The sequence below is a fragment of the Homarus americanus genome, unplaced genomic scaffold, assembly GCF_018991925.1.
Source record: "Homarus americanus isolate GMGI-L3 unplaced genomic scaffold, GMGI_Hamer_2.0 scaffold4896, whole genome shotgun sequence".
NCBI lineage: Eukaryota > Metazoa > Arthropoda > Malacostraca > Decapoda > Nephropidae > Homarus > Homarus americanus.
This window is the reverse complement of record NW_024749657.1, coordinates 5,596,756-5,611,243: the sequence shown is the minus strand read 5'-3', so window position 1 is coordinate 5,611,243 and position 14,488 is coordinate 5,596,756. Positions and strand designations below refer to the sequence as shown.

Below are 14,488 nucleotides of genomic sequence, written 5' to 3'. Positions count from 1 at the left end.
GGGAAAGTAGATAACCAACTTTCCCGGAAAGTAGATTATTTCCCATTTTCTATGATACAAATTTCCCGTTATCTATGTTAATCTACTTCTGAAAATTAGGTAAAATTTCTCAAAAAGTCGATAATCTACTTCCCCAAAAAGTCGATAATCTACTTTCCCGAAAAGTAGATAATCTACTATTTGGGAAAGTAGATAACCAACTTTCCCGGAAAGTAGATTATTTCCCATTTTCTATGATACAAATTTCCCGTTTTCTATGTTAATCTACTTCTGAAAATTAGGTAAAATTTCTCAAAAAGTCGATAATCTACTTCCCAAAAAGTCGATAATCTACTTTCCCGAAAAGTAGATAATCTACTTTTTGGGAAAGTAGATAACCAACTTTCCCGGAAAGTAGATTATTTCCCATTTTCTATGATACAAATTTCCCGTTTTCTATGTTAATCTACTTCTGAAAATTAGGTAAAATTTCTCAAAAAGTCGATAATCTACTCCCCCAAAAAGTCGATAATCTACTTTCCCAAAAAGTAGATAATCTACTTTTTGGGAAAGTAGATAACCAACTTTCCCGGAAAGTAGATTATTTCCCATTTTCTATGATACAAATTTCCCGTTTTCTATGTTAATCTACTTCTGAAAATTAGGTAAAATTTCTCAAAAAGTCGATAATCTACTTCCCCAAAAAGTCGATAATCTACTTTCCCGAAAAGTAGATAATTTACTTTTTGGGAAAGTAGATAACCAACTTTCCCGGAAAGTAGATTATTTCCCATTTTCTATGATACAAATTTCCCGTTTTCTATGTTAATCTACTTCTGAAAATTAGGTAAAATTTCTCAAAAAGTCGATAATCTACTCCCCCAAAAAGTCGATAATCTACTTTCCCAAAAAGTAGATAATCTACTTTTTGGGAAAGTAGATAACCAACTTTCCCGGAAAGTAGATTATTTCCCATTTTCTATGATACAAATTTCCCGTTTTCTATGTTAATCTACTTCTGAAAATTAGGTAAAATTTCTCAAAAAGTCGATAATCTACTTCCCCAAAAAGTCGATAATCTACTTTCCCGAAAAGTAGATAATTTACTTTTTGGGAAAGTAGATAACCAACTTTCCCGGAAAGTAGATTATTTCCCATTTTCTATGATACAAATTTCCGTTTTCTATGTTAATCTACTTCTGAAAATTAGGTAAAATTTCTCAAAAAGTCGATAATCTACTTCCCAAAGTCGATAATCTACTTTCCCGAAAAAGTAGATAATCTACTTTTGGGGAATGAATAACAACTTTCCCGGAAGTAGATTATTTCCCAGCCCTACTGTATTCACAAATTTCCGTTTTCTATGTTAATCTCCACTTCTGAAGAAATTTGGTAAAATTTCTCAAAAAGTCGATAATCTACTTCCCAAAAAGTCGATAATCTACTTTCCCGAAAAGTGAATAATCTACTTTTAGGAAAAGCAACTTTCGGAAAGTGGGTGTTCCCATTTTCTATGATACAAATTTCCCGTTTTCTATGTTAATCTACTTCTGAAAATTAGGTAAAATTTCTCAAAAAGTCGATAATCTACTTCCCCAAAAAGTCGATAATCTACTTTCCCGAAAAGTAGATAATCTACTTTTTGGGAAAGTAGATAACCAACTTTCCCGGAAAGTAGATTATTTCCCATTTTCTATGATACAAATTTCCCGTTTTCTATGTTAATCTACTTCTGAAAATTAGGTAAAATTTCCGGGAAAGTTGGAATTTGAGGGTTTTAACCAATTAATTACTTCCAGAAGAACACAAAAACACCAAAATCTCACCTGGGAAGCCAATAGTTGGCGAGTAATTGGTATTGAAATAATGTACAGGGGGGGGGGGGTCCCTGGGTTACAAACAAGCTCTGCCCCTGAGTATGTTCCACCCATATCACTAACAATCTTTCCATTTCAATTAACAATCCACTTCTTTGTTTTGTTATCACAGTTGAGTGCATTGGTGGAAATCCTTTTGCATGTTCACAAATTTTCTGTTTGTCTTTCAAAAATGTTCCGATCGATGACCGACTGAAGCCCAATGCTTTATCAATGACTGAGGGCGTTTTGCCCTTTCAGAATGTTTAATTATACCAACTTTCACTTCCAATGTGACTGTTTTCCTTTTCTTGGGTGCACTTCTATCACTTGCATTAGGTTTGCATTTGGAAGCCATGATAAGGGCCAAAAAATAGTTAATAAACAAAAACAACAATTCGCAGTTGATCACACACATTACAGCGGTGAGGGTATGGCGTACTGATGCCCCCTCAATGCCGCCTCGTCACTGTATATATACCCTTGCCAAAATGACCAAGAGAAACACCAAGGTAAATTTACCCTATTTACATATATTTACAAATAAAAGGTACAAGACATAATATAAATGCACTTCCTACCTAATTGGGAGCTCAGTATATGCACCACTGAGTCACCACCTTAAATTCCCTAGAACAGTGAGGTTACCAACCTTAGCCACACAGTGGCTCAGGAAACAGAGAGCCTCTCTGTCTCCTGAGCCTCTCTGTCTCAAGACAGACATGTCTACCGGCCAGAGTTTGGAGAAGGACAGAGAGTGTGCCCTCAAGTGAAGCTGGAGTAGAACAGAGTAGGCAGCCTGCCGGGTACTGAACCAAGATGGCGTCCTAGTAAGCCCTGCCCATCAGCACATGCCAGATGAACATTATTTAATTTACAAGCTTACATATACTGCAAGGCAAGGATTTAAGTGGTAGATGGTCAGAATAAATATGTAAATACAATAAGGTAATTAAATATGAGTTATACATGTTATAACAATGAGTACAAATAAATAATAACAATTATATATCTGGCAACTGAAGCGGCTGTGCCTATGAGTTTGGAACAAGGACACCCAACTTCCGGTGGGTGAAGAAATTCCTCGCCATACCCTGAGCCAACCAGCCAACCACGTGGTCACAGCACAATGGGGCACACCGGCGAGTAATTAGCACTGAAAAAAGTACGTTGGGACTTGAAAGCCTTTGTGAGCAAGTCGAGAAGCTTTTAGAACCTTCAAGGAATTTGTGCAGTGCGAATCCTTCCAAAGATGTGATGCTAATCTACCAAACATGAAAGCAAACCCACCCACACAAAGAGTTGGCACCATTACCACATGATCACCACTTCAAACCTGACTCACTATACCCTACAGTTACACTCCAAGTCAGACATACATATCAAACTTCCTGGATGCCTTAGTACTCAACAAGGACGAGATAAAGAGCAAACTTCTTCACCATTAACTGTAAATTGTTATGAAATCCAACTACAGTATAGTACAGTAGTAACAGTTGCCGAGATATAAAAAAGATCTCAGGGAGAATAATCACGAGCAGAAATGATGGGAATAATTTACTAAATAAGGACATTTGAACATACATCTAGTGAATATTCTAAGGAACAAGACGTCAGGTGATTTGAGCATTTAGCAGTAGTAGTAGTACAGGTTATTACACTAAGTAAATTAGTGTTTCCTATCTATCTGGAGACCACGGTAAAAAAATAAAATACCTAAATTAATATAATACAGTTAGTGAAACATTACATCAGTACTGTTGGCTTACTCTAGTAGCCGGCAGACAGAATTAAGTACAATATTAGTTTTTGCACATCATTCTCTGCAGCTGGCTCATATTCCCAAGTCATAGTAGGTCAAAGGGGCCACAGTCCTCACCGCACCATTAGGATAAGTACCGTACATTATGAAGAGGGCCCGATGAAGAGTGAAACCCAGTGCTAGTGTTAAAATTAATGAGGTTGGAGCTTGTGGGGACTACGGTCACTTTGATCAGCAACCTCCTGGACTGCATTCCATAAATATATATGCAAAAAAGTCTTTCCCATTGACAACACATTTTAAAAATTATCTTCATTTGACTAAATACAGTATAATAGATTTTAAGTTTTTCAAATACATTGTACAGTACTGTCATATTTATTTTGAAAGCACTGTACTGTATTTTATTTACCATTATTGTCAGATTACTATTTAATATTACTGTATTATCATTATACTGTATTAATATTATTTGTGTGTGAGTGCAGGTAGGAAAACCCGGCACAATTTATATATTCTGTATCAAGTTAACCAATTTAGAAAAACCTTAACCTATACCTGCTACATAATAATACAGTACAGAACTACAAAGTTAAACAAGATACTAACACATACCCCACAACACTACAACATACAGTACAGTACAGTATAGTACATACAGAGGTAATACACTACACCCTTCACTACTGTTAGTATATGGAAAACAACGTGTATTCATTAATTTACTCAACTATAGTGGAGTATGTAATGTAAGTCATCCCTTTTTTCCACACTGCAGTACAGCATATAAAAGGATAAACACCAAGATGCTATTATTTCTGCCCACATTTATCAGCCTTAGCAGCCTCCAAACACAACCATATGTGACCTTCATGACCCAAAAGCAACTCTAGTGAACAGATTATGTAACACTATTGTTTATGGTTCACTTCCTTTGTCACCATTTTCTACAGTACAGCAAGGTGACTTAATAACTCTCTTTCTCCTTTTGTTTACATCTTCATCATGCTAACTTATTATTGTAACACACACACACACACACACACACACACACACACACACTCTAACTATCCAATAATAAACTAAACAAAACAAAAAGTTTGATCATTTTACACCTGCTTTCATCACAACATGAAATCTAGTTACTTCATCCCCCACAGTCATCCGAAATTCCATCCACCAAACACACCAATTTCACCTCGGGTACCTGGTCTTCACATTCATCACCAATTCTCTTCTACTAGCCTCTTCAGTTTTAATAGTTAATGCATGCTTAACACCCTTCTACTCTAACAGGTAAGCAACAACTAATCAACCAGTCTGATACCTTACTCATTCTGGCATCTCTTGACATCTTTCATGAGCTCATCAAACCCAAGTGATTTTTTACTGAGCAGCACCGCATTATCTAATCCTTGATATAACACTTATCCTTTATGTTGTCCCAAAGCATCTGTGTAGTGCTTCAACTCCTCACTATGTTCACTGACGGAATTATGATGTACGTTTCTTTCCCTGCGTCTCTCTCAAAAACATTTTATACCCAATCTCTCTCATGTATTCAAGCTACCCTCTTCCTCCCTCAATAACAATACTGTATCAATATCCCTCAAGTATAGCTGTGGATATATTGTTTACCCACATCCTCATTCTAATAATCCTCACACTACTGTATATATACTTTCTCCCATAGTCACAAGTATCACCACAATAACATGTCCATCCTGTCTGTATCTTTAAAGCACAGTTCCTTCCACAGCACGCCCATCAGCACCATCTTCCCCCAAAGTTTCAGTGAATGACCATCTTCAAATTATTTACAAAACTAGAGCTAGGAAAACCACACCCCACCTCTCTTTATTACTCCACTTAATGCTACCTATCCAATATTAAAATACTGTATGTGCAAATACTGTAGTAACAAGTAATTCATTAACATGTGTACTTCCAGCCAATCACAGAACAGGATACATAGATTACAGGAGCATCACTGACAGATACCTATGAATAACCATCCAACCAACTACAGTACATACTGCCCTTAGCCTAAGTGCAGCTGATGCTAACAGCCAGCCTATTCAAATAAATAATTTCACTGTACCTGTAGTAGGAATTACTTACAAATCTTCTTTCTCCCTAAGAATGGGCTAACAGAACTGTGAATTATCAGTAATAGACAAGTTAATGTTAGCCATGAGTTAGTGATCTGTTGCTACCTTAGTCATCAAAGCAGGATACCAATATAACTACATGTACTGCTGACCCTTTATATTGTTTATAGTAACATTAGTAAGTTAGATTAGTGTGACAAATTCTACATGCTACAGGTGCTGAGTATCTAGTTACATGTGAAGCCTACAACTGTTAACTCCAATATAGTAATCATTTTATCAACTGTCTCCTTAGGCAAATGTACAAGTGGTCCGACCAACACACAAGAGTACAGTATCTCCATCAGAGACATGGATGCCAAGCGTACAACTCCTAATTCTAATCCAAACATTTATTTCTGGTCATTTCATTATTATTTTCTTCAATATGCTTCTGTTAATTAAATTCTTGCAAGATGGTTCCCTTATTCGATGGGAAAAAAATCAGAAATTACTTATGTACAGGTTCTAAAATCAATACCTAATAGTTAAATTCGTACCCAAGACAATAATACCAGGGTTTGTGAGTCGACTAAATACATAATGTACTAAATTTATATTGTTACTATCACTAGTATAAAAACACAAAGGGTTATAATATCAGCTGTCTTCATAATACTCTACCTTTGTGGTAAGAGAATATCTATTAATGTACTGTACTAAAATAATGCTAATACTACTGCATTGTCTAGTGTGACAGCCTCTCTATACACTGCCATAATACTGTAGTGGCATTTTATCATTATTGCCTATACTGTACTGTATCCCCAGACAGCAAAAACTGGATATAATATTAGTTGTGTACAGTACTAGAAACAATGCATCTCTCTCTCTCTCTCTCTCTAAATCTGTATGAGTAGCATCAGTCATTATATGGAAATCAATATGTTAATCCCTTGTGTATGGAGTCCCCTCTGTACTGAATAAAATCATCTGGCATTAGCCAAATAAGATGCTAAATGTGGCGTCCCCATAGTGAAGGGGTTAAATACTATCGAGTTGTACTACCAGCACCAACCAAGATTATAATAGCATTTTCTCTGACCCACATCTAACCTATCATCAAAACTAAACCACAAACTTAAAAACCAGACAATACCAGGTGTGAACTGTTTTAAGGCTGAGCTACACCAGCACTGTTATATGACCAGGAACATTCAGAAACCTAAACGTGCCAAGCATCTCCTGACAGTGAGAGCCCAGATGAGTAGCCGCCTGACCTACGAGTAAGTTGACAACTAAAATACTGTATACGTACAGTGAAAATGTAAGACTTTATGCTCCAAAGAGGACTCTTTACATTTAACACTGTACTGTACCTGTTAATACTGAACCATGAACAGCACAACTTACTGAACTATAGCAGCAGCAGTACTGTACTATAAACCAGTATTTGGATAATAAACATCAGCACTCAGACAAATGGCTCGACTGTGTGGCTAACATTTCATCCATCTAGTAGTACTGTAATATTAAATCAACCATCACACCAAATTATGGCATTGAAAGCAACACAACCATGGTCAAACACGGCAGTACAGTACTAAGGAGCTGTGATTAATACCCCAATCCACCCAGCAACACTCACTGCTCTATCACATAATGGAAATAAAGACTGAATATAGATAGGATACAGTACCTATGTTTTAACTGCATGACTTAGGACACCAGTCTTATTTAGAAGTATAGTTTATCACATCTCGGCCCCAAGCTATCATAGGGGGTGATACATGACACCACACCTACATATAAGGTCACCTATCCACCATAATAACAAGAGGAAAAATATGGTAGCTAGAAAAATATGTTTTTGTCTTTGCATTCTACACCAGAAACTAAAGAACATGTAAGTCATCAGGTTAAACGAATTGATAATACAGCTTCCATATGACATACTGTACACCGTAAATTCTCCCTGCATGTTTTAGCCGAGTACTTTATTTATCGGTTACTGTACTGTATTTGCAAAACATTTCATATACCATCGCACACCATACAGGATCCTCTCTCAGCATATCTCCACACACACATTAGTTATCCGTGTCGATGAAGAGTTTTCCGTCCGTTGAGTCTGTGTCTGAACTGGAGTCAGATTCACTTGAGATGAGATCGTGGAATCTCCAAGATGTATTGGTGCCGTCTCCCTGAAGGCAGTAGTTTCTCTCTCTCACGTCACCCTGAATGTCTCTACAGCTGCCCATCTCACCCTCATCTACTGCATTATTTCCTGCGTGTGACTGAACTCTGGTACTCTTTTGTGCATTTTTCTCCATTAAGGATTTTATCGCCATTTTTACCTTGTTTTTACGCATAACTATTTTAATATTTTTTTCTAATTTTTCAATAATATCGTCAGATATGTCTATTTTTCTGTGTTCATCTGCTTTACTGTTATCAGTATTTGCTGTTTCTCCAGCCTCGGCCTCAACGGCATGTGTCTGGATCACAGAAGGACCCAACTCACTCCTCTGACGGTGTTGTCTAACTTGACGTCCGTCCAATGCCCTTTTTGGATTGTGTGATTTCCTGAGACTTCCTAATGCAGAGGGGCAGCATTTGCAATTCAAATTCAAGGAACACTCATAACCTAAGTGCCTGGCAAGCTCTGAGCCAGCACTAGAACAGTGACATGTGCTCACACCTTGGAGATGGTCCATTCGTAATTTGCATCTGGGAGCCGTTCCCTGACGAGAACTCTCGGACTTTTTGTTTGGCAAGATATTACCGTGAGACCTTTGTTTCTCTTCCAAATTATGTTTTTGGTGGTTATTTTTGTCATTTGAAGACTGTCTGCACTCTTGTCTGGGGCCAAGTGATGTGTGTTCTCCTGGTATGGTTGAATTATGTCCCATTTCTTTATCGTTTTGCACAGTGTAATTAGATCCAACGAGACGAACGTGAATTACAGGTAAAGATTTTTGTGAAGCGACCGTCACATCCTTGTTCTCTTCATTTGCTGAGGTCGAGGATTCTCCATGGTTATTGTGTTTTGTTAAGAATTTAAGTCTTTTCCTATCAGTGTGTTCCTTTTCTTCCTTACGTGACCGCTTTTTACCTCTTCCTTTCAACTTTGATCGCTTTTTTGAACGATTCTTCTTTATATATTTATTCCTGTTACTGTTAGGAATCAGTTTTAATAAACATTTGTCATTTGTTGAATCACTTGTCTCTTCATGGAAATTTCTTAGACCACGTTTTGAAAATTTGTCATCATAAAAATCTCCCCGTTCACTCTTCTGCAAACTGGTGTTACCGGAAGCTTTCCCAACATTTTTCAAAACTGTGCTATCTGTCGGTAGAGGTACTGGTAGATTTGGCAAACAATCCTGTGCATTTTTATCATCTGTTACCTGCTTCTCTTCGCTTGCTGTTGGAGAGGACTGCGACGTAGAGCCTTGCTGAATCATGTGTCTTACTAAGCGTAAAGATTCCTCCAAACCTTTCTCTACTTTCCTCTTGATCTCTTGTGTTTCCAGCAGAGGTTCAGGAATGAGACTTTGCTGAAAGAGAGCCGAGTACAGCGGCAACGTAAATGGCATAGGGGGTGAAGACGACACTGAAGTTGAGAGTAGTTTGAGTAAAGAGGCAGCAGTATTAGGAAACAGTGATGCTGGAGGAGAGAGAAATGAGGATGTTGACGTGGAAGATGGGTTGATGGTGGAACTTGTGGATGAAGAAGAGGAAGAAGATAAAGGAGAAGGTACCTGGGACAAAAAGCTCCCTGTCTGTGTCTTGTGGAGGTGACCGAGGTGAAGGTCGGTGGAGAGTCCTGGCAGTGAGCTTCCCATCTGTAGACTTTCCTTTGGATCTCCCAATTCATTGGTGAGGTTCAGACCTGTGGCCACATTGGTGTCTGTGTTGCTGCTCATCCCACAGTGACTCATGCTGCATGGAAAGAAGCTCCTGTAGTTTGTAGGGGCCATGCTCCTCTGTAGGCTCGGACTTATCTCTACGGAAGTAAAGAAACATTGACAGAGTTCAATGATAAAACAATCCAGAGGCAATTTACCCATTTACCACAGGTACAGTTGCAGACAAAATTCCTTGAACATTTGACAATATCTGGCATATTATGTTGGAGCCACAATATGGAGAGAAACATTCCTTAGTACAGTACAAAGAAAAATCTGATAAAATATGTTAAAATATCCAGGGAATTTTGTCGCAGCTGTGCTTTCAATTCATGTCCCTGGAAGAGGAATGTCAAAGGTACATTTTGGTAGTCAGGTAAGAGCATAAATTTAGCCTATGTAAAAGACCATCTATTTTACTTTTAACTTTATCCTCTTTGCCACTGATTGGCTAGTTAGCTGCTTGGGCAGTTAGTCACTTTGGCCTAATCTTCACAAAATAGTAGTTCTGTCATGTTAGCACGTAAACCTCAACCAACACATTAGCATACATTACCAAACTGAAGTCAACATTACGTAAAAATCTTTAAATACAACTAAATTACTGCATCAAAGGTTATAATGCCCTGTATGAACTGTTTAATCCAAAAGTCAGGCACAATGCTACATAATTAAAAATATTTCACGGGAATTAATTGTAGGGAACCACTTCCTCCTGAAACCTGACATGTTCAGTTAAGCCACCAAGGAGTAATACTCACTGACTGGGTGATCAGGCAAGGTTGGAGGTGAAGTAGGGGGGCTCTGACTGTGTCTCAGCCCATGCCAGTCTAGGGTTGAAAGGATTTTCTGAGCATTTACAAGTGCAGCTGGTGAATTGTTGGTGTGGAGGGAGCTGGTACTTGGATGTGATGTCTGCATCTCCTCTTTCACACAAACTCCATCCAGGGAAGGTATGGACTGTAGAGGCAACAATGTTGACATTTTGTTGGAAGGTCCGCTAGAAGGGATCGCACATGATGGAGGCGGCCACACAGTCGCTCCCTTTACTCTGGGTCTAACTGGCAGAACTGGAGAAGTTTGTTCCTCTTTGGGTAGATTGAGTGGGTTTTGGTGTGAAGATGTTGAATACGGAAGTGGTGGGCGCAAGTCAGTAGTTGCAGTAAGCTGGAGAGGACTATGGCTATCTGAAGGTGGAGTGAGCTGTAGAGGTGCAGGAAGGGGTGGCGAGGCTTGATCGTCCGGAGCAGTTGAGGGCCGGGAGAGCGTCTGAGAGGCAGTGTAATGACACTTCTGGCAGGTGATCTTTACCTGGTAACAAAATATTACGAAGATAATAGCCACAGTCAAAACCTATTTGGGTACAAGGTGCAAATTTATTGCCTATTAACCAGCAATAGCTACTGTACAAAAGTTAGTGGTCTCTAAATCTCATGAATTAAAACTATGAATATCAAAATACTGTGAGAGAGAAAATTAAAGAAGCACTTGTTTGTGTTGGTGTATTTGAAATAAAGAAGAAAGCCAAAATGACTGTCATTACCTGTGTGACAGCAGCCAGTTGGGCGGAGATAGTACCAGTAACATAGAGACAGCAGGCAGCACGGCAAGACAAGCAACGGGTAGACTGCCGAAGGAACACTGCTAATCCGTGAATATCCACGAGCTGGTGCCGTCCACCTGCCCGCATCATGCCTGGATGCCCTGCCATTTCTGCTCCCTCACTCGGACCATCAGCTTTAGGCATCTCTACACCTGTGTCTTGGATCTCAGTAACAGAGCTATTAGGGGCAAGTTTGTCTGTGCTTCCACTGTGTGAACACTCAGTGGGTTGTGGAGGTGAGGCAGTAATCCCGTCAGGGGTGTCCTTCTTCACATAAGTACCAGATGTTCCATCACTCAGAGTAACATCAAAACAACCATTTCCCACGGAACTCTTTGTCACTTTGGAAGGGAGAGCCACATAAAGATTGGATGTTACAACAGCTTGGGTGCTTCTCATCACAGCACCTCTTACTATTATATCTTCCTGGTGTTTTAAAGTTAAGAATTCTAGTTTTACAACCTCCAGTACCACCCCTAAACCCTCCAACAGGTGTTATCTTACACCTGGCACTGCAGTTACAACTCCTTCCACTGCAGGCTTGCATAGCACACACTCTCTCCAGCACTCAACTAGGACATCCGCCAACCTGTAACAATAACATTAAGAAAATTTAGGCCATGCTGCTACATACAGTACACCCATAAAAACAGTATGTGTATGTACTGCACATGTAAATAATAAATAATAATATCAAAGCATGTATTAATGCCCGCACTGATACAAAGACAACCCAGTATGAAGTTTGTTCTTTATACTGTACAAGCGATGTGTTATCCAGAGTAGGGAGGTATGGTGAGGGTCAGTCTGAGAGGAAGTGACATTGATGCATGTGTGGAGGAAACCTATCCAACCTGTGGTGTCCTCTCATCTCATGGCATTACAAAGCCGCCAAAAGAAATAACTGTGAATACCGAGATAATTGCAGGGATTAAAGAATACTGGATAAAGAGAAGAATGAATAAGGAATCCACAATACTATAATTAAACAAGACAGTTGTTCAGCATGATAGGGTTACAGAAATGTTAGGAGAGAGAGAGAGAGAGAGAGAGAGAGAGAGAGAGAGAGAGAGAGAGAGAGAGAGAGAGAGAGAGAGAGAGAGGCCACAAGCCATCCTAATTCTTGAGACACGGGACCCAAATCTTCTATCAGCATGTAAAGTAGCACCTTTATATGAAATTCAAACAAAACCCTTTTTTTTTTACCCCAAGTGTTTCCCTGCCTCCTCCCTCCATCCCTCCAACCCACAGTGTCTCAGGGAGCAGCGAGGAAGGGAGGCAGGGAGCAGGCAAGGAGGGAGGGAGGGAGGGAGGGAGGGAGGGAGGGACATTATTCTGGGACATCCTATATTATTGTCTGCTGGAAAATTTGCAATCCAATTTGATGAGAGAACTGTACTGAGATTTCAAATTATGTAACACTATTAGTTTATGATGAGATTAATCTAACCTTATTTATCTAATGGCCACCCACTAGAGCTGACCACCCACTAGAGCTGACCACCCACTAGAGCTGACCACCCACTAGAGATGGCCACCCACTAGAGATGGCCACCCACTAGAGATGGCCACCCACTAGAGATGGCCACCCACTAGAGATGGCCATGCCGAGGGAAGGAGACCAGTGGAATGTGTAGGATCTCTCCATTGTCCTTGATAGTTTTGTTAGGGTGTCAAGTGTTGGGGTGTCAAGTGTTAGGGTGTCAAGTGTAAGGGTGTCAAGTGGGGGGGCCGGGGAGAAATTAAGACAACGTATCATTACCCGACAAATAAATCCAATGACATAACACACAAACAACTAATTAGCTTTGCATTATGATTACCTTACAGACACACCTGACATACACCACTATTAACTGTGCTGTAACCTCCAGGACACAGGTACTCAATTAGGGGGTATCGTATACTGATGTTTTTCGGGAGGTAACGCAGGTGAACACATATACATGAGTATACATAAAATACATGGATACAGAAACGGTCTCGACTAAATGTTCTGGAAAATACAATTAATAAGGGTACTTTATTGGGTGGGGGGGAGGGGTAGTGGGTATTGTAGTCACGGCTGTGTCAGTGTAGCGGCCAGAACTTGTGTAATTGAGAACCATTATTGTATAGACACCTGTTTACCATTACTGTATACCTGCACTGTCTCGGTATATTTTTGTGTACCTGCACGGTGTATGAATATATATGTACCTGCAATGTCTATACACATGCTGAATCCATATACAGTATGACGATTATACTGAAAAAGGGAAGTAAAATTAGTTAACTTATTATTAACACCAGTACACTTGATTGGCTTCAGTTAAATACTTGGGTTACCGGTACATCTAGTGAACGAGGTACATCTACCTGTAAAGGATGAGTCTATAAAATTAATTATACAGTAATAGTTATGATAAAAAGTACTACTATCACTAATAATAATACACTGACATTCTAACACTTACATGAGGTTTGGTTTATTCAGTAAATATCAATATAATCTTACCTCTTTCGTTTCGTTTAAGCTTCCGCGTGATCATTATAATGCTATTTAGCAAGTCAGTTTTTCCCTTTAGTTTTTCTTATCTTAGGTGTACATGTAACTTGGTTCAGCTCTTAACTTTTTATTCGTATTTCTAGTTCACCGATATAATATACTGTATACTGTACTGACGGTATGAAAAGACAGGTGCAGCGGTTAGTTTCAACATTCACATTATCACGACAGATGATGTGAACGTCAATAACTGGAGGGATGGTATATCACACGTCAGAGGGAACAAAATGAATCTGAACAGGGCGGTCGAGGGGACCCCTGCCCTACCACTATGGAGTTGCCGCGCCGCTACCAGGAAACGTCCTGCAACACTCAACCTGTTCCTCTCTCGCTTACTTTTGCTGCTCGAGTGTCATACAGAATTTTAATTGATTTATATTGAAAATTTATAGCATAGTTTACCATCTTCAGGAGACACCAAATAAAGCACATATATTATTGATTAAGGCTGGCTCCTGCGTCTGGCAGTGTGAGAAGAACTGCTGACTGGACCAAATTGTTGCACTACTCAGCATTGGCGCGGAGACCAAAGTCAAGACTATATAGACCGATTCCTTCCTTTCGTTTCTGAACCGTTTCCATATATTTTCACTTTCCCATGTGCCAGATAAAAATGTTAATGGAGAAATCGATGAACCTTGATGAATCACCACAAACATTAAGAAAAACAGTTCACAACATCTCCTGATATATTCTGAATAACAAAATATCTAGAGGTGTTACATGTGTTGATTTTCAC

General features: G+C 39.2%; 1 protein-coding gene across 1 annotated transcript; it reads right to left on the bottom strand.

The window, feature by feature from the left end:
• Window positions 1-4,000: 4,000 nt before the first annotated feature.
• LOC121853486 (serine-rich adhesin for platelets-like) lies at window positions 4,001-11,600 on the bottom strand. Its single transcript, XM_042347628.1, has 3 exons — window positions 11,142-11,600; window positions 10,360-10,909; window positions 4,001-9,696 (listed from the first exon to the last, which is right to left on the bottom strand). The coding sequence occupies exons 1-3, from the start codon at window positions 11,598-11,600 to the stop codon at window positions 7,778-7,780; spliced, it is 2,928 nt and encodes a 975-aa protein (XP_042203562.1). The 3' UTR covers window positions 4,001-7,777.
• Window positions 11,601-14,488: the final 2,888 nt, after the last annotated feature.

What these genes read in the sequence shown, in the direction of transcription:
- LOC121853486 (XM_042347628.1), bottom strand. Translation starts at nt 11,600, where the DNA reads ATGAGAAGCACCCAAGCTGTTGTAACATCCAATCTTTATGTGGCTCTC. An exon ending in AACTGGCTGCTGTCACACAG is followed by an intron (nt 10,910 to 11,141) that starts GTAATGACAGTC and finishes TTTTGTTACCAG; the next exon opens with GTAAAGATCACCTGCCAGAA. An exon ending in CTTGCCTGATCACCCAGTCA is followed by an intron (nt 9,697 to 10,359) that starts GTGAGTATTACT and finishes TTACTTCCGTAG; the next exon opens with AGATAAGTCCGAGCCTACAG.